General features: G+C 45.9%; 1 protein-coding gene across 1 annotated transcript in view; it reads left to right on the forward strand.

Annotated features, from left to right (window-relative positions):
- Positions 1-382: 382 nt before the first annotated feature.
- Positions 383-20,148, forward strand: part of EVL (Enah/Vasp-like) — a 149,368-nt gene continuing 129,602 nt past the window's right edge. The window contains 2 exon segments of the mRNA XM_042990515.1: positions 383-551; positions 554-626. Of these exon segments, the coding sequence (XP_042846449.1) occupies positions 494-551; positions 554-626 (131 nt within the window). The 5' untranslated portion in view covers positions 383-493.

Below are 20,148 nucleotides of genomic sequence, written 5' to 3' on the forward strand. Positions count from 1 at the left end.
AGTCCCGCCCCTCTCAGCTCCGCCCCGCCCCTTGCAGTTCCGCCCCGCCTCTCTGAGCCCCTCGTTTAGCGCGCCCGGAGGCGCGGGCAGTGGGGCCCCGCGCCTTTTGTGTCGGGCTCGGGCCGCCGCGCGCGCGCTCTCCCCCTCGGCGGCCGGGGGCGGAGGGACGCACCGCGCGCGCACTCTCCCCGGCCGGCGGAGGGACGCCCCCTCAGTCTCGGCTCGCGGCGCAGCTCGGCCGCGCGCGCCGCCCCCCTCGCCTACCCCTCCGCGGACCCCGAGCCGCCCGCGCCCGCCGGGGCCGGCGCCCCGAGTCTCGGCGGGGCGCGCGCACGCCCCCTCCCCTCCTCGGCCCGCCCTGCCCCCGGCGGCGCGCGCACACGCCGGCCCGGGCACGCGCCCGCCAAGATGGCAGGGGCCGGGGCCCAGCTGTCAGGCGCCGCCGCCGCAGCCCGTCCCCGCAGCTAGCGGCCCGGACGCCCGCCCCGAGAAGATGCGCCCCCGCTGCCCCCCGCAGCCCAGCGAGACGCGGAGCCGCCGCGCCCGGGGCCGGCTCCCCCGCTAACGCCCCGCGCCCCGCGCCGCGCCCCCCGGCCCCGCGCGCCCGCCCTGGCAGCGACAATGAGGTGAGTCGGGAGGGGCGGCGCGGCGGGGAGAGGACCCGGCGGGCGGCGGCGGGGCAGCCTCGGGAGCGGCGTGGGGGCGTCGAGGACGGCGAGCGGGGCGGGGGCGACGGCGGGGGCGGTGTGCGGGGGGGGGGGGCGGGGGGCACCTGCGGGGCCAGGGGGGCGGGCGCTCGGCCTCCTCTCTCGGGCGGGCCCCCTGGGCGCCCCCTCCCCACCCCCGGCCGCGCTCCTGGGCGGGGCGGTCGTGTCCTTCACCCACCCCCCTCCTTCGGCCCCTTTCCCTGTCTTCTCCCGGAAAGTGCAGGACCCCAAACCACCCCTCCCTGATGTACCACCCAGCCAGGGCTGTGCTGGGTGTCAGGCCGAGAACTGGAACCCTGCCGGCGCCCACGAGCCCGGAATTCCTTCTCCCGAGGTAACCCAGCCCCGACTCGTAGGGGTCATCACTTCCTTGCCGTTTTTTTCTGTGTAATTTTACCTTCTGAGCACAGAACGTATACCACCTCTGGTGTCCGTAGTTTCATCTTGCTTGTTTCGTGAACTTGACGTAAACGAAACAATACAATACACGTTCTTTTGTGTCTGGCTTCCTTCACTCGAGCTGTTGAGATTCACCCATTTTTTGCTGACCTGTAGATTTCTGCTGCATGACTGTACCACAATTTAGCCATTGCACTGTTGGGAGACGTTTCGATTATTTCTACCTTTTGGCTATTACGAATACTCTTGTGTGTTTCCCGGTGCACTCGTTTCTGTTGGGTATATACCTGGCAGTGGAATTTTTAGGTCAAGAAATGCGCAGCTCTTCAAATTTAATAAATACCGAGTTTCCAAAGGGTTTGACCAATCTACAGTGGTACCAGCAAGTGTATGAGAGTTCTTGAGCTCCACATCCTTGCTTGCCCGCACTGGGTATTGTCGGTCTTAAACTTTAGCCATCCTGGTGGGTCTGAAGTGGTATCCCGTTGTGGTTTTAAATTGTAGTTTCCTGCGAGCTGATGAGGGTGAACATCTTTTCATGTTTATTTGGTATCCTTTTTTACGATGGGCCTGTTCAGATGTTTTGCCCAGTTTTCTTTGGGGCTTACATGTCTTTTCTCCCCTAATTTGTAATTCTTTTCCAAAGTCAAGAAGATAGTTTCTTACAACATCTTGCAGAAATCTTAGGATTTTGCTTTTCAAATTAAGATCTACAGGCCACTTGGAATTTGTTTTTGTGTAACTTTGTGCATGTGTGTGTGTGTGTGTAACTTGTGGAATTGATTTTCTTCTGGAAAAGGGACTAATTTCATTTTAATAGCACCGTTTATTCAGCACTGATTATCACAAAAGGCATCCTTTCCCCATAGCTCTTCAGTGGCTTCTTTGTCACCTTCCAGTCTTCCATTTGGGGCCATTCTTCACCTGAAAAATACTCTTTAGTATCCTTTAATGTAGGTCTGGGGTGACAGATTCTTACAGTGTGTGTTTGCAAATGTTATTATTTACCTGCATTAAAAAAAAAAAAGCCAGCTTGATTGAGATACAATTCACACACCGTAAAATGTGCTCATTTAAAATATACAGTTCAGGGGCACCTGGGTGGCTTAGTCAGTTAAGTATCTGATTCTTGATTTTGTCTCTTGATTTTGTATGATCGCACAGTTCGTGAGATTGACCCCAAGTCACGCTCTGCATTCGTGCCTAGCCTGCTTGGGATTCTCTTTCATGCGCACACTCTCTGTCTCTCTCTCAAAATAAATAAATAAACTTAAAAAAAATAAAGTATACAGTTCAGGAGTTTTTGGTATTTTCACAGAGTTCTGCAACTATTACCACAATCTAATTTTATTTATTTTTTAATGTTTGTTTATTTTTGAGAGTGCGGGAGAGGGGCGAGGGGGGGAGGGACAGAGAGAGAGAGAGGGACAGAAGAGCCAAAATGGGCTCTGTACCAACAGTAGTTAGCCTGATGCGGGGCTCGAACCTACGAACCAAGAGATCTTGACCTGAGCCAAAGCCAGAGGCTCAATCAGCTGAGCCACCCGTGCACCCTGGCCACAATCCAATTTTAGAACATTTTCCTCCATCGCGAAGGGTCTTCTCAGTACTTACAGAATTCTTGGTTTGCCATTGTTTCCTTTTAGCATTTCAAATCTATTTCATTATTTCTGACTTGGATTGTTTCTGTTGTGAAGCCACATGTCAGTCTGTCATTCCTTTGAAAGTAGTCTTTTTCTCTGGATACTTTTAAAATGTTCTCTTTGTCTTTGGTTTCTCATTGCTGTCCCTGGTATGTTTTTTTTTAAATTATAATAGGGGTGCTTAGGGCTTCTTGAACCTGTGGCCCAACATCTTTCTTTAGTTTTGGAAGCCATCAGCCATTAGTACTTCAAATATTGCTTCTGCCCCATTCTGTCTCACCTTTCTTTCTGGAACTGTAGTTAATACATGTTAGATCATTCACTGGATATTCTGCCTCTTAATCTTTCTTCTGTATTTCCTTTCTGATGGTCTGTCCTTCATTCTGGATATCTCCTCACTTATCTTTTTTCTTTTGTAAATGATCTATTAAACCTATCAATTGAGGTTTTGTTTTTGTTTTGTTTTTTTTTACACCCAATATGGGGCCAAACTCATGACCCTGAGATCAAGAGTCACATGCTCTACTGACCTAGCCAGGTGGGTACCCCTCAGTTGAGTTTTTCATTTCAGTTCTGTATTTTTTGGTTCTTTAATTTGCATTTGCTTTGCTTTTTATAGTTTACCATTATCTGCCAAAATTATCGATCTTGTCTTTTGGATATGGTGTGCATAATTATCTTAAAGCTTGTCTGATTATGGCACTATATGTGAGTCATTTCCAATGTCTGTTTTCTCTTGGTTTTCATTCATTCTGTCTTATCTCCTTATGTGCCTAGTTTTTGTTGTTTTCTTTTTTTAATTTTGTGCTGGATATTGAATTTGCATAATTGTTTGTAGAAATAATTTGAGATCTAAGATGACATTTTCCTCTGCCAGAGATTAATTCACATTTGCTTTTGTCAGGCAAATGGGGTGCTTAGGATCTGGAGTCACTTCAGTGCCATATCAGGGATTGAGCTGTTTCTTTTTTATTTTTTTTATTGTTTATTATTTTTGAGAGAGAGAGAGAGAGACAGACACACAGACACTGGGAGCAAGCAGGGAAGGGGCAGAGAGAGAGGGAGACACAGAAACGGAAGCAGGCTCCAGGCTCTGAGCTGTCAGCCCAGAGCCCGACGCGGGGCTTGAACCCATGAACCATGAGATCATGACCTGAGCTGAAGTCCGACGCTCAACGCACTGAGCCACCCACGCGCCCCCTAGCATTCCCTTTAGAATTGGCAAACACCCCTAGAGAAAAGTAGCCCTAAATACTGAGCTCACTTCCCTGAGTCTCTGATGTGTCTTCTTCCCTCAGGCCTCCAAGCAGATATTTAGTGTATTTTTTCTCTGCGTTTCTGGTTCTCTTTAGCTGGAGATTGTTCTAATTTACTTGGTCCCCGGTTACTGGCAGTAAAAGCCCCTCCTGCATGCACGTTAGGGGTAGTTTGAGTCAGTATTCAGTTCTGCAGGAAATTTAAGCTATAGCAGGCTCTAGAAGCTGGGGAGAATAACAGCTATTTTCTTATAGCTGTCAACTATGTTAGATTGTCATGGTTTCTGAAATGCTCTTAGAATCAAGATAATCTTAAGAATATATTTTTATTTCCTTTGAATATATAATTAATTGAAAAAAATGTAGGTAAGTTCAGATCATTACTATGATGCAAAGGATTTTGGAAGCAGATGCTTTCTTCTCATTTGTCCATGTTTCTTCCTTTCTCCTGTTTTGATTTCCTTGTTTATTTGGTAAAAATTACCCTTTATCTGCTCCTCTTGAATAGAACATTTAAACTTTTGATCAATAATAGCCTACTAGCCTTCTCTGACCCTGTTCTTTTGGATCAACTGCAAAAAGGCACAGCTGTAGGAATGGAAGTTTGTAAGTGGCTTTTCCAAAATGAGGCATTCGGTTATTCATTTTCTTTAAGTTGTCTGTTTTTTACACAGATTTTTCAAAATGCTGCTGACACTTGGGGCACCTAGGTGGCTCAGTCGGTTGAGCATCTGATTTCAGCTCAGGTCAATATCTCGCGGTCTGTGAGTTTGAGCCCTGCATCGGGCCCTGTGTGGACAGCTCAGAGCCCGGAGCCTGCTTTGGATTCCGTGTCTTCCTCTCTCTCTCTGCCCCTCCCCTGCTCATGTTCTGTCTCTCTCTCTGTCAAAAATAAACATTAAAAAAAAATTTTTTTAATGCTGCTGACAGTTTACCATGGTTCTCTGTCACCGGCTGTTTATAGTTAAGCACTGATTTACGTATGTTGACATGTACCTCAAGGATGTGGCTTTTGCAGAAGGCCTAAATGAGGTCTGTTCCTTACCTTCCTTGTCAACTCAGACAAATGATTGGGATAGTTATAAACAACCTGGTTCATCCACGAAAAACACTTTGCTTTTTGTTCAATCCTGAATTTTTTTTCAGTGGGCATAACACATGATTTTTCTTGCTAGATAACCTCACGGGAGTGTAGAGATGTGATCTGTTCATAAAGGTCTGCAAGGTAGTCTACAAACCATCCCTTTTAAGAAGTGTCTAGGGGCACCTGGGTGGCTTAGTCGGTTAAGCGTCTGACTCTTGATTTCAGCTCAGGTCGTGATCTCACTGCCTGCAGGGTTCAAGCCCCGCTTCAGGCTCTGTGCTGACGGCATGGAGCCTGCTTGGGATTCTCTCTCTCCCTCTCTCTGCCCACCCCCTCAAAATAAATAAAACACATTTTAAAAATCTTTTTAAAAAAGTGTCTAAGGCATCGGGCTGGATTCTCATGAATAAACTGAACATTTGAGGCACATATTTTTCACATATTTTAGGGGAAAAGTCCTGTTGAATCAAATTCCTTGGATAATTAAGGCTGTACCTGAGTGATTTTTTAAATTTTATTTTATAGGGTATTGCCTGAATTCTCCCCTTTTCCTAACAGACCTTAATGTATTTTCATGTCGTAATTCAGAGTCAGTTTTTGAGGGCTTAATGTTGCCTGGTGTTGGATTATATGGGTAAGTGGATGAAAAGAACCATATCTTCCCTCCCAATAGTCCCTGTCCCTAAATGATTTCTAGACATTTACTAGATTCATTCTGTATCCTTTTCTACTTACAACCAACCAACCAACCCCCCCCCCCACAGACTACTGTATTTCTCTTTATGTACTTTAGTCATTTATCTGTTGAGTCATTTATCTGAATATTTTCCCTATCTGCCTTTTATTTTTATACATATATACGTATATGTATATATATACATGTGTATATATATATATATATATATATACACACACACATATAAGATTCAGATTTTTATGTCAATAAGTCATTTTCTTCATGGCTTTTCTGTCATTTCTTATATTTAAGAAATCGTTCTAGAAGTTTGATAAGTATTTAAGTTGTTTTTCTGTTTTATATGTAAAATCTAAAAAAAGTCATCCTTCAAATTGTCTGGAATATGGGGTGAAGATCAAGATTACGTTTTTTTCAAAATCACTGATTATATACTTGACTCTATCAGTGGATACATGGCAGAGATATCAGGAATGTTTTCTAAGTGGATGGCGGTACTGACATCTGGATCTCAACATTGTCTTCGGGGGTGTCTGTTGCAGCCAGTAACACCTGAAGGAGGACCACCCACGGTCCCAACAGGGCCAGCCTCGTGTACGTAAGGCATGGCCGGTCTGGCATCCTGCGGGTCTGGTTTTGTACCAAGGAACCGCCTCATCTGGGCCAAGGGCACTTGATCAATCTTGGAGTTATACGGAGTGCAGTGCGGTTATAGGGCACAGTGCAAGATACACAGGCACGAACAGAGTCCTTATTAATCACTGTTGGCCTGCACTAGCTCACGCATTTGGGTCCAAGTACATTTCTGAATGTAGTGCTGCAGAAGGGGGGCAGGAGAGCATTTCTCCAAGTCATTGCAAAGTCATGTCAGGGAGACCAGCTATAGGTGGGGGTATTTTCTGTGTATTTTCCTAGGATCTCCTCTGTTGCTGTGTTTGCCAGTTTTTAGGCCAGTGCCACTAACTTACTGACGTTGTAGATGGTTTTGTTTTTATTTTGAGTTGTACTTTTGATGGAAGTTTTAATGTCAATAATTTGTCAAAGAATACACAGCAGTTTGGAAACCTGTTTCAGAAAATATTCGTTCAAGCCAGCCAGATTCCAGTGTCCTTTGTGTGAGACATGTATGGAAATGGTTCTGATAGCTTTCACTAGTGATTTCCCAAGCTGATGACGTCACCATGAATCATAGTGGCTTTTGTTTTGTTTTCTGTTATTCTGTTTTCTTTTATTGTAAATTCAAGTTAACGTACAGCGTAATATTCGTTTCAAGTGTACAGTTGAGTGATTCACTTTCACACAATGCCTGGTGCTCATCACAAGTGTGCTCCTTAATCCCCATCACCTGTTTATCCCCTCTTCCCCACACTCCTCCCCTTTGGTAACCACCAATGTGCTATCTCTAGTTAAGAGTCTGTTTCTTGGGGAGTGCCTGGGTGGCTCCATAGGTTAGGCGTCCCGATTTCGGCTGAGGTCACGATCTCGAGGTTCGTGAGTTCGAGCCCCACATGGGGCTCTGTGCTGACAGCTCGGAGCCCGGAGCCTGCTTCAGATTCTGTGTCTCCCTCTCTCTCTGCCCCTCCCCTGCTTACGCTCTGACTGTCTCCCTCTCTCTCTCTCAAAACTAAGTAAACACTAAAAAAAGAAAAGAATCTGTTTCTTGGTTTGCCTCTCTCTCTCTCTTTTCCCCTTTGTTTATTTCTCAAATTCTACGTCTGAGTGAAATCATATGGGTTTTGTCTTCCTCTGACTTATTTCACTTAGCATAACATTCTCTAGCTCCATCCATGTTGTTGCAAGTGCCAGGATTTCATTCCTTTTTATGGCTGAGTAATACTCCTTTTAATATATGTACGGTATCTTTATCCATTCATCAGTCAGTGGACATTTGGGCTGTTTCCATAATTTGGCTGTTGTAGGTAGTGCTGCTATAAACATCGGGGTGCGTGTATCCCTTTGAATTAGTGTTTTTGTATTCTTTGGGTAAACACCTAGTAGTGCAATTGCTAGGTTGTGGGGTAGTTCTATTTTTAACTTTTTGAGGAACCTCCATACTGTTTTCCAGAGTGGCTGCACCAGTTTGCATTCCCACCAACAGTGCACGAGAGTTCTCCTTTCTCTGCGTCCTCAACAACACTCGTTTCTCGTGTTGTTGATTTTAGCCATTCTGACAGGTGTGAGGTGATAACTCACTGTAGTTTTGATTTGTGTTTCTGTGATGATGTGTGATGTTGAGCATCTTTTCACGTGTCTGTTGGCCATCTGTATGTCTTCTTTGGAAAAGTGTCTTTTCGTGTCTACTGCCTGTTTTTTGTTAATTTTTTTTAATGTTTATTTATTTTTGAGAGAGAGGGATAGAGCTCAAGTGGGGAGGGGCAGAGAGAGAGGGAGACGCAGAATCCAAAGCAGGCTCCAGGCTCCAGCTGTCAGCACAGAGCCTGACGTGGGGCTTGAACCCACGAACCATGAGATCATGACCTGAGTCAGATGTTTAACTGACTGAGCCACTCAGGTGCCCCTGCCTGTTTTTTAGTTGGATTATTTGTTTTTTGGGTGTTGAGTTTTATAAGTTATTTATATATTTTGGGTATGAACTCTTTATCAGAAATGTCATCTGCAAATCTCTTCTTCCATTCTGTAGGTTCCCTTTAATTTTGGTGATTATTTCCTTTGCTGTGCAGAAACTTTTCATTTTGATGAAGTCCCAATAGTTTATTTTTGCTTTTGTCTCCCTTGCCTCCAGTGATGATTCTAGTAAGAAGTTGTTACAGCCGAGGTCAAAGAGGTTACTGCCTGTGTTCTCCTCTATTTTGATGGTTTCCTGCCTCCCATTTAGGTCTTTAATCCATTTTGAGTTTACTTTTGTGTACAGTGTAAGAAAGTGGTCCAGGTTCATTGTTCTGCATGTTGCTGTCCAGTTTTCCCAGCATCATTTGTTGAAGAAACTGTCTTTTTCCCCGTTGGATATTCTTTCCTGCTTTGTTGAAGATTAATTGACCGTATAGTTGTGGGTTGACAATGATTTTTAATATGAGCGACATCATCCTTTTGTTAAAGTACTGTCATTTTGAATTTTGCTGGTTTGGTAGTTTTGTTTGTGTCTGGTTTCATCAACATCATAGATTTAACCTTAGATTTGTAATTGTACATAAATAAGCTGCAGGAAAATAAACCAGTTTCCCTTTAAAGGGAATCCATATACCACCCAAATTTGAACTTTGTAGTAGATTATAAGCTTGACGATGACTCTGAGTTGTTAAGTGACTGTCATAAGTGCTATAGTGACGTGCGATTGGAGAGTTCCTCCCCCTGACATCGGTGTGGGGATGGGAAGGTCCCCTGAGCAAACAATTCTAAGTAGAGGTTTCTCTTTCCTGCCCCAAAAGAAGATCCTCATAGAAACAATTTCTAGTGGAAATTTTCTCTTTCTTTTTGGAAAAATAACTTCTTCCTGATTTAAACGGTACATATTACATGTGGAGAATTTGAAAACATAGGAAAGTAGAGAGGACAGACAGTACAAACCAGCATTGATCCTACTGTCCAGGGAAGAAAATCACATTAAACGTGGGCCGTAGTTCCTTTATGTAAGGGAACATTTTCACAAAATTGATATTGTACTGTGTATTTATTTTGGATAGTTTACATTTAACATGTATGAGTTACCCCCTCGTTAAATATTCTTTGAAAATATTTTAAAAACCTGAATAATACCATATGGTATGCCATAATTTATTTATTAGTACCCAATTTGGGGACAGTTAGCTCGATTTTAGGATTTCATCATTGTAAACAACACAATGGTAAATGTCTGCACAAAATTCTTGGGGTACACCTTTGGTTATTTCCTCAAGATAAATTAGTAAAATGGCATTATTTACTGGCATCAGAGGGTATACACATTTTTAAGGCTATTGATACACATCAGAATGTTAATTTTAAAAAAGAGAAAAGAGGGGCGCCTGGGTGGCTCAGGTCATGATTTCGCAGTCCGTGAGTTCGAGCCCCGCGTCAGGCTCTGTGCTGACAGCTCAGAGCCTGGAGCCTGTTTCAGATTCTGTGTCTCCCTCTCTCTGTCTCTCTCTGTCTCAAAAATAAATAAACGTTAAAAAAAATTTTTTTTTTTAAAAAAAGAGAAAAGAAAGAGATAAAGCTAATGAAAGGAAGTTTAATCCTGTCCTTAGCTTGGAGATTCCCTCCAAAAAGCCAAGGCCTAGAAAAACAATCAAAAGTAAATGGTGTGGTTCCATGGGCTGACCAGTGGGGGGAGCCCTGTTCCCGAGTCCTCTAATAGCTGCTGGGTCTAAAGGTGGACTGTCTGTCTTTGTCTTCAAGGCTGTGTGAAAGACATCTCAGTTTGGGGTTAATATCAGAATGTGAATAAACTCTCTTAAAAACTGTTGTGATACGCCACATTTTGCCCCCTGTATTCCAAGCACCCTGGGTTTATAGAGTCAGATCTGTTTCTGCCCCAGAGCCACTCCTTAACCTGACTGAGCAAATTCCTTAACCCTCCTAAGCCTCAATTTTTCTCCCATATATAATGAGAATAATTCCACTTCCTGCAGAGGGTTTTGTGAGGACCAAATGAAAATGCAGAAGTTCTTAGCCTATGGTGTTCAACAAACGTTAGTTATCTACCTCCCCACTGCAATTTGTTATGTCTACAAGAAGAGAAACCCTGAAACCATCTGGAACGATTCTGATTTCAAATATTCTGTCCTTTGTCAATCACCGTACAACTCATCTACCATCAGCGGTCATTTTTTGGTTCAGAAGCCACAGTTGCTGTTGATGCTTCAACTTCTCTACAAGTTATAAATGATACAGAAGAGAACCGTTAAAATAAAGACAATAAGGAGGCAGGTTGTTTTGGGGAAGAAGAGGTCACCGTACCAGAAAATTCATATCAAGAAATAGTTACTACAGTTGAGCACGTTTAGCTGTGAGATTCACAGAAGCCGTGGCAGAAAGGGCAGCACGAGCCGATGTGTGCCTGTCGTGCTGGAGTAGCACCGACACGCCTTTGCAGAGCTCTAAAGACGTTTTCTGGGGATCTTAGAGACAGTGGACAGCTTACCTTACGAGTGTGCTCTTGGAAGCCTCTTACACACCTCCTCCAGTCCTTTCTCCCTCGTGATAGCTTGACCTGGGGCCCTTCTGTCAAAGCTTCTGGAACCTGGAAACAGTCTCTGGCTTCTGCCCTCCACTGGGCTCTCTCTGTGCAGCTGTGTCTGTTGCTCTGCTCTTTTTTCCTCTGTTCTCTCTCAAAGGATGCTAAATCAGAAAAGATCTGACAGACTAACTCACCAGTGGACCAAAGTCTACTTCCTTTTCCCTTTCACCTTGCTAACTTCCAAGCCTTCAAATCCTAGTTTATTTGTTTAAAGTTTATTTATTTTGAGAGAGAGAGAGAGAGAGAGGGCACACTTGTGTGTGGGAGGGGCAGAGAGAGGGAGAGACGCAATTCCAAGCAGGCTCCATGCTGTCAGCACAGAGCCCGATGTGGGGCTTGAACTCATGAATTGTGAGATCATGACCTGAGCCGTGATCAAGAGTCAGATGCTTTACTGACTGAGCCATCCAGGTGCCCCCAAATCTTAGTTTAAACACCACTTCCTCCAGGAGTGAACCTTGACCCCTCCCCTGGCCGAGGGCCCTTACTTGCTATTTGCCTCTGTGGCATCCCATATTTCCTTTTCCATAACTCTTTCTATTTTTAATTACTTACATTTTTTTCTCTTATGTTTCATAAAGGATTATGCTTATTTTGATCTCGGTTGGATCCCTGGAGCCTAGCACTGTGCCTGGCACTTGGTAAATGCTTGATAAATATTGATGTGGCCGTCAAGACCTTAAACGGATAGGAAAATCATGACATTCATTCCAGCTTGCCCTGAGTCCTTCCAAGAACAACATTCCAGGCAGCCACCCCCAAACCATAGAAGCTGGCATCCAAATGAGAGCTGTTTTGTGATGTGAATAATGAATTAATGCATTGCTGGGGTGACAGTGCATTAGTCTGTTGTTTCCATACTGCTGCAGTGGGACGTATTTGTTGATGTGTGGAAGGATTTTTTTGTCCCGTTATTTCTTTGTAAGGACATTATGGACTGTCACTCTTAGTGTTCTGGATGTTTCTCAATCTTTGCTGTGCCTGGGAATCGCTTGTGTGTGTTCTTCCAAAATGCAGATCCCATTGCCAGAGATGGAGGGATGCTTTCTCAAAATCTTTTTTTTTCTTTCTATTAATGGACTTTATATTTTAGAACAAGTTCAGATTTACAGAAAAATTGAGCAGATAATACAGAGAGTTCCCATATGCCCTACACACATATATACAATTTCTCCCTCTGTTATTAACATCTTACATTTTGGGGACATTTGTTACACTTAATGAGCGAATATTGATATTCTTATTAGCCAAAGTCCACTCGTCAAGTTTCCTTGTTGTTACCTTGTGTCCTTTTTCTGTTCCAGGGTCCCGTCCAGGACACCACATTACATTTTGTTGTTGTGCCTGCTTTAACTCCTCTTGGCTGTGATAGTTTTCCAGACTTTCCTTATTTTTGATGACCTTGACTATTTTGAGGAATATTGGTTAGGATTGTAGGATGGCCCCTCTGATGGAATTTGTCTCGTGTTTTTCTCGCGATTAGAGTGAGGTTGTCAGCTCTGGGGAGGAAGGTGACAGAGATACGGTGCCCTTTTCATCACTTCATGTAGAGGGTACCTACTAGCAACATGATTTATGACTGTTGATGTTGACCTTGGCCACCTGGCTGATGTAGTGTTTGTCCGGTAGCATCCTTGTAAAGTTCCTCTCGGTCCCTTTTTTAAGAAAGTTACTATTCACGGCCTGCAATTAAGGAGTAGAGAGTTCCGCTGCTTCTCCTGATGTGTGCTTTTTAAATATTAATAGTTAAGTATTTTTATACACATTAGAAAAACAGTGCATCCCATCTGTGGTATCCTAACTGGGTTCCCCAGGAGGCTGCGTCTGAGGCAAAGGCCGTGTGAGAGGAGCTTTGGAGGGAGTGTCCCCTCTGGGGGCCGGAAGAAGGACAGGGCAGTGCAGTGGAAGCAGGAAGAGCCAGGACGGGCATTCGGTCCTGATGAGGCCATGGCTCTAGGCGGCCCAGGACTCATACTTGTGGGGAGAAAGGGAGCAGCGCATACCCAGCAGCTGCCGTCCTCCTTTGACAGAGGATTGCCCCGGGGGCCTTCGTCGCCCTGCACCTGGAGGTGTTCCCCTGGAGGGCCCCCGTGGCAGCCGCTGGAGCAGGGACCCGGAGGCAGGTCGGCAGTGGCGGGAATCAGAAACAGGTGAAGCAGCAGTGGAAGTGACCCGGAAGACGTGCTCCCTGCACGGGGTTTTGTGAATATTAGTACTACACAGGAGGTAAATCAATTTCACTGTTTTAATCTCCTCGTTCGTTGCTTCTTGATTTTCAGTCATTGCTGGAAAGCTTCCTATACTTCCAGGTTGACTTTGCCTGTGTTTTTCTAGTACTTGTGTAATTTCTTTTCTTTTTGTTGTGCCCAGATGTTTTAACCTCCGACCCATTTGCGATGCCATATACGGTTTGAGGGATGGATCCAATTTTATCCGTTTCTGTCTGGTTTTTCAGTTATCCCAGTGCCACTTATTAAAAGTTCTGTTTTCTCCCACTGTGTTGAGATGCCTCCAATTGTTTTTGAGATGCCGTCTTTTGTCGTATTTAACTAATCTGACCTATTTCTCAATTTTCTGTTACATTTCATTGGTCTATATTTATTCATGTGCCAATATTTTTAATTCAGGAGACTTTATTTTATTTACTTATTTTTGAGAGACAGAGAGAGAGCACAAGTGGGGGAGGGACAGAGAGACTGACTCACAGAATCCGAAGCAGGCTCCGGGCTCTGGGCTGTCAGCACAGAGCCCAACATGGGGCTCGAACTCACAAGCTGTGAGATCATGACCTGAGCCAAAGTCAGATGCTTAACCGACTGAGCCACCCAGGAGTCCCTAGTTAAAGAGGCTTTATAATAGGTGTTAATATTTAGTAGGGCTAGTACTCTCATGTTGTTCTAGGGAGTTGATTTTAAGGTTTTTTTTTTTTTTTTCTTGAGAGAGAGCGCCCACCCAAGCAAGCGGGGGAGGGGCAGAGAGAGAGAATCCCAAGCAGGCTCCACGCTGTGAGCATGGAGCCCAGTGTGGGGCTTGAACCCACGAAACATGAGATCATGACCTGAGCTGAAACCAGGGGTCAGACCCTTAACTCAGGTGCCCCTCATGCGTTGGTTTTAAAGAAAAAGATGATGTAGTAGCACTCATATTAAATAGACATGACAAAAGTCACGAGTGACCAGAGTTTGGGAAATACTACTTTAACCCCAAGGAACAAATCTGGAATGGCATGGTTCAGGCATCTGTGTGCCCCTTGGGGAGACTTCTCATTTATCACGTGATGCATGTGGCTTTTGAATATGAATCCAAGAGATAATGAGTGAGGCTAGAGGTCCCTTACGGGCAATATGACGTTTCCGAGTAGGATTGTTAGCATGTTAAGGTAACCCCTACCCTTAGTCGTCCGCCCCCCAAATTACTGATGAAACCACGAGCTGTTTTGGAGGATTTTGACCTGTTAAAAATACTCATTTGTAAAACTATAGAAAGAGATCCTCTAAGTCTCAGGGTTTTTAGCTCTCACTGGGTATCAGAAATACTTGAAAAGACCCTCTTCCCTACCTCTCCTCCTGTGCTGGGGCCCTACCTCAGAGATTCTGTCAATCTGGAGTAAGGTGGTTGTGTTGTTTTAACGGTAAAACAATAAATTAGATTTTTATTATTATTAAATGTGCACCCATAGTTGAGAACTAGTGACCTAGTCCCGAGGTCAGGAGCAAGGCTGTTTTTTTTTTGGCATTGGAGCGGACCTAGCAGTGGACCCAAAACATAGTAAGTAAATGATATGTGAGTCCCTCCTTTCTCAGATGAGAAAACAGACCCCAGAGGTCACTTGCCTGGGGCTCACAAGGGCATGAGGCGCAGGTGTGGTGTTTTTGGGTTTTTTCCCACTCTCCTCTGTCCGCATCGTCCCCTTTACTTACGGGCAGAAGTGGGCAAGAGCACTTGCTGTCTTGACTCCTGTGTTGTCCAGTGTCGTCATCTCGACCCTAGCTCCCCCTACTCGGTACGGCAGAAAGTACAGCGCAGGGGTGAACCTGAGACTCTGTGGTAGGATCACTGGGCTGTGTCAGCCAGTGTTCAGGGCCAGCCCGCCTGGGGGAGGGGGGAGGGTGGGAGAGGACGAGGGGAGAAGGGGCAAGGACGCGGCGAAGTGCTGGCAAAGTGCGTTCCTCGTGCACCTGCTCTGTGCCAGGCTCTGAGCCTTCGAGGTCACAGCTATCTCCGTTTTGGGCAGGAGCTTCACACCTTCGATCCCAGCCCTTTGTAGTCAGATTTTCGATTACAGTGCATGATGACATTACTTCTGATTAATGCTTTATTTTAATTAGGATGTCTGGTTTTTTGTTAGTCAACAGTAATTCCAAATCTGTTTTCCCACAGCCCAGATTGCTTCCTTCAGTCTTGATTTGGGGTAGTCCCCTGGGAAAGACTCAAATTGCAAAACTGGTTCAGTTTTAAACAGAGGTTGTGTTAAATTTGTTGGATTTGGGGGTTTTTCCGGCAGTGGTTTTTCAGGTTGTTTGGGCTAACCCAACTGAGAACAGGAGAAGGTGAAAAGTTAAGGAAGAAACCCCATTGAACATGTGGGAGGGCGACCAGGCAGAAGGATTTGCAGAGGCGGGATTCAGGATGGGATAGACGGGCAAGCCTGACATTTGGCACCATCTGTCCCCTTGACACATTGCCGAGACCACTGAAATGGTCACCTGCGACGATGATTGGAGTGTTAGGCAGATTCACGGGGCTCGGGAGGTGCAGATTGGTGTCGGAGCCGGCCAAGGGTGCGGAACCCTAGTAAACGTGCCAGGGTTTCCTCCGGGCTCTGCTTAGGGACAAGGATGAACCAGAGAGACACCGGCCTCTCAGAAACGGGAGGGTATCGCAGTACCTGATGATCTTCAGATGACCTGGGGTTGTTCGTACCCCCGACCTACCTGCCTGTTAGAAGCAAGAGTAAGTCCTCTCTGGAGGAGTCTTGGGTTATCGGCAAGATTTCATGTCAGAAACGATTGGATCTTTGAGAAGAGAAAACATAGCCCCAAAGCAAGAGAAAACAGACAGTTGGAATAGACACATCATCCGACTTGGATTTTAAAAGACCCAAGAGTAGTACGTTTAAGGAAATAAGGTGGGTTGTACCTTTCCCTGTTCATCACAGCCACCCCACCCCAGCTCGGAGGCTGACTCGACTCCACACGAGGGCGTTTCTGATTTGACTGTGGTGAGCAGGTGTGTCTGCTTCTTGCCCTCACATGTGTTTGCGTGGTTGTAAACATCTGCTTAATCCCATCCTGGGTAGCTTTGAGGTTGGGACAAGAGAGGAATTGGAATGGTGACCGGTGAGTTAGAAGAGCCCCTGAAGGTCACTTGGGATCTTACTGTGCTGTTATCATTGAGAGACGTGGACATTGTGATGGAGTTAGGCAGGGTAAACACTTGTGAATGTAATTTTACCCAATAAAGGTGGTGTTAAATATTTAACATAAATATAATCTCAGTGAATGTGCATTCTTTAAAAATACCTGTTTTTAAGTGTTTATTTTTGAGAGAGAGAAAGAGTGCACAGTCAGGGGAGGAGTGAAGAGAGAGGGTGAGACACAGAATCCGAAGCAGGCTCCAGGCTCTGAGCTGTCAGCCCAGAGCCCCAATGTGGGGCTTGAACTCACAGACCATGAGATCATGACCTGAGCCAAAGTCGGATGCTTAACTGACTGAGTCACTCAGATACCCCAAAAAATATTTTTTAAAAGATGTTTATTTGTTTATTTTTTTTGAGAGGGGGAGAAAGAGAGAGAGCACACACACACAAACAGGGTAGGGGCAGAGAGAGAGGGAGACAGAGAATCCTGAAGCAGGCTCCAGGCTCCGAGCTGTCAGCACAGAGCCCAACACGGGGCTCAAACCCATGAACCATGAGATCATGACCTGAGCTGAAGTCAGATGCTTAACTGACTGAGCCACCCAGGCGCCCCAAAAAATACTTTTAAACTTTAAATTTACTCTAGTTAATGTGAATCTTTATTTATTTACTTATTTATTTACTTATTTATTTATTGAGGGGGGGGAGGGAGGGAGAGCACGCACACCCAGACGAGGGGCAGAGAGAGGAGGAGAGAGAGAATCCCAAGCAGGCTCTGCACTGTCAGCACAGAGCCCGACACAGGGCTCGATCTCAGAACCGTGAGGTCACGACCTGAGCCAAAATCAAGAGTTGGACACTTAACTGACTCAGTCACCCAGGCATCCCGTAAATATGAATTTTTTTAAACTGTGGACTTCTTTGTAGTATAACTACATGACTACTCCTTATTTATCTGTTTTCATGTATCACATCTGCTTAAATTTTTACTTGAAAGATACATATTGAGTACCTACCACATGCAAGGCAGTGGGCCAGGGCCAAGACTACAGACATCAGCAAGAGCTGGCCCTTAGAGGGATGTAGCCAAGAAGGGGGGTTGCGCCTGAGATGGAAGTGCCAGAGAAGACGTGTGAGTTCTTATTTTTATTTATTTTTGTTTTGCATTTGCAGTGGGCTAGTCGAGGGGGTGTTCCGTTCTGGTTCTTCCCTCTTGCACCTCTCTGAACGGGTTCATTTTCTTCCCGTTAGCTCTTCAGTTGCTTGAAGACCGTGGTCTTCAGAAAGTCCTGCCTTTTTTTAGATGTTTGTTTATTTTTGAGAGCGAGAGAGTGCACAGGGGAAGGGCAGAGAGAGGGGACACAGAGGATCCTACGTGGTCTCCGCGCTGACAGCACAGAGCCCGACGCGGGGCTCGAGCTCACGAACCGCGAGATCACCACCTGAGCCAAAGTCGGACGCTCAACCGACTGGGCCACCCAGGCGCCCCAGGTCTTGTCTTATCTCAATTAAATGTCCTCCGTTCTTCCAGTTTTTCATGATGTGTCTCTAACTAGCAGTATCCTTTTGAGGTGTTTCCTTCCACTGAGCCCTGACGCGCTGGATCCCTCTTAGCAATGTAAACATGTAAATCCTCTCGCTGGTGTGATCACAGGCCCTGGCGCACAGACGAAGCCCTTTACACAGAATGGGAGCGCAGCGCACCTTGGAGACTGCGTGCCCGTAGACAGATCAGACGTGCCGCTGGCACCACCCGCTTGTGCCAGCTGAGATTTCTGAGCAGCGTTAAGGTACCGTTGATAAACACTTCTTTGCTGGGAAGGAGGAGAACGCTTGCCTCAATATGTGTCACTACACGAAATAGAACCGTAAGCGACGTGCTGAATCAGAGACAGAGTCCCAGATAGACGGGCAGCACTGGAAAGACGAACCGGCCGGTCCCTCGCAGGAGCAAAGAGCCACGTGCCTCAGAGTGTCCGAGGCCGCGGTGCTGAGACGCAAGGCGGTGCGGCACGGATTCCTGGAGCGGACTGTGCTCAGCCCTGGGCTGGGGGTGGAACACCTGGCTTTCTGCACGTGCGGCTCAGTCCCAAGGACACGGAGCACAGGTCCCTCGGGTTCGGCTCGTCTAAAACTGGACTCGCTGTCGCTAAATTTATGAGCAGTTGGGTTTTGGGAAAAAATGGCAAAATCCAATGGCGGGGGAAGTAGCCTTTTCAACAAATGGGGGGACAAACGAACCTCCACAAACAGCAGAATGAAGTTGAGCCTCCACCGCACTCCATGCACAAAGTTAACTCAGATTATGAACTTCAGGATAAGAACTAAAACTTTAAAACTCTTACAGGAGAAAATGGGAGTGAATCTTCATGGCTTGGGGTTAGGAGGGGTTTCTTTCTTTTTTTAAAATTAAAACAAATTTTTTTTAATGTTTATTTTTGAGAGAGAGAGACAGAAACAGCATGAGTGGAGGAGGGGCAGAGAGAGAAGGGGACACAGAATCCCAAGCAGGTTCCAGGCTCTGAGCCATCAGCACAGAGCCCGACACGGGGCTTGAACCTACGAACTGTAAGATCATGACCCGAGCCCAAGTCAGACCTTTAACTGACTGAGCCACCCAGGCGCCCCTAGGCAGTGGTTTCTCAGACATGACACCAGAACACCCACCATGAAAGAAAAAAAGAAATGACACCAAAACACAAACGACAAATCACATTTCATCAAAATTAAAAGCTTGTGTGCTGCGTGCAGACTACACTACAAGAAAGTGACAGAACTGTTCCCAGCAAGGGAGGGAATATTTGCAGATCCTGTATCTGATAAGGGACTTCTATCTAAAATATATAAATAACTCTTATGACTTAATAATAAAAAAGACAACCTAATTTATTTATTTATAATTTATTTATGCTTATTTATTTTGAGAGAGAGTAGAAGCAGGCGAGGGCCAGAGAGAGAGAGAGAGGGAGAGAGAGAATCCCAAGCAGGCTCCACACTGTCCGTGCGGAGCCTGATGTGGGGCTCGAACTTGCGAACAGCGAGATCATGACCTGAGCTGAGATCGAGAGTCGGACACTTGACCGACTGAGCCACCTAGACGCCCCACAAACAACCCAATTTAAAAATGGGCAGGAGTGGGGCGCCTGGGTGGCTCAGTCGGTTAAGTGTCCGACTTCGGCTCAGGTCATGATCTCGCGGTCCGTGAGTTCGAGCCCCGCATCGGGCTCTGTGCTGACTGCTCAGAGCCTGGAGCCTGTTTCAGATTCTGTGTCTCCCTCTCTCTCTGATCCTCCCCTGTTCATGCTCTGTCTCTCTCTGTCTCAAAAATAAATAAACGTTAAAAAAAATTTTTTTTTTTAAATGGGCAGGAGATTTAAATGGATGCTTCTCCAAGGAAGATACACAAATGGCCAATAGGCACTTGAAAAGGTGTTCAGCATCCTTAGACGTGAGGAAATGCAGAGCAGAGCCCCAGTGAGGCATCACTTCACCACCACTGGGTGGGCTAGCATAAAAGCATGGGAACAAAGGTTGGTGAGGACGCACGTGACCGCGCGCACGGAGTGAGAGGCTACGTGGATGCATCCGCAGGAGCCCTTGTCCATTGCTGGGGACAACGTAAAAGGGTGCAGCAGCTTTGGGAAACCGTCTGGCGGGTCCTCAAATATTAAACCCCTGAGTTACCATATGCCTCAGCATTTCCACTCCTAGGCATATACCCAAGAGAAAATAAAATCTAGGTTTACTCAAAACTTCTACGTGAATGTTCATCACAGTACTCTTCACAACAGCGGCTCCAGCCCGGCTGTCTGTGTGCTGTGACCGCGCAG

This window comes from Panthera tigris, chromosome B3, assembly GCF_018350195.1.
Source record: "Panthera tigris isolate Pti1 chromosome B3, P.tigris_Pti1_mat1.1, whole genome shotgun sequence".
Lineage (NCBI taxonomy): Eukaryota > Metazoa > Chordata > Mammalia > Carnivora > Felidae > Panthera > Panthera tigris.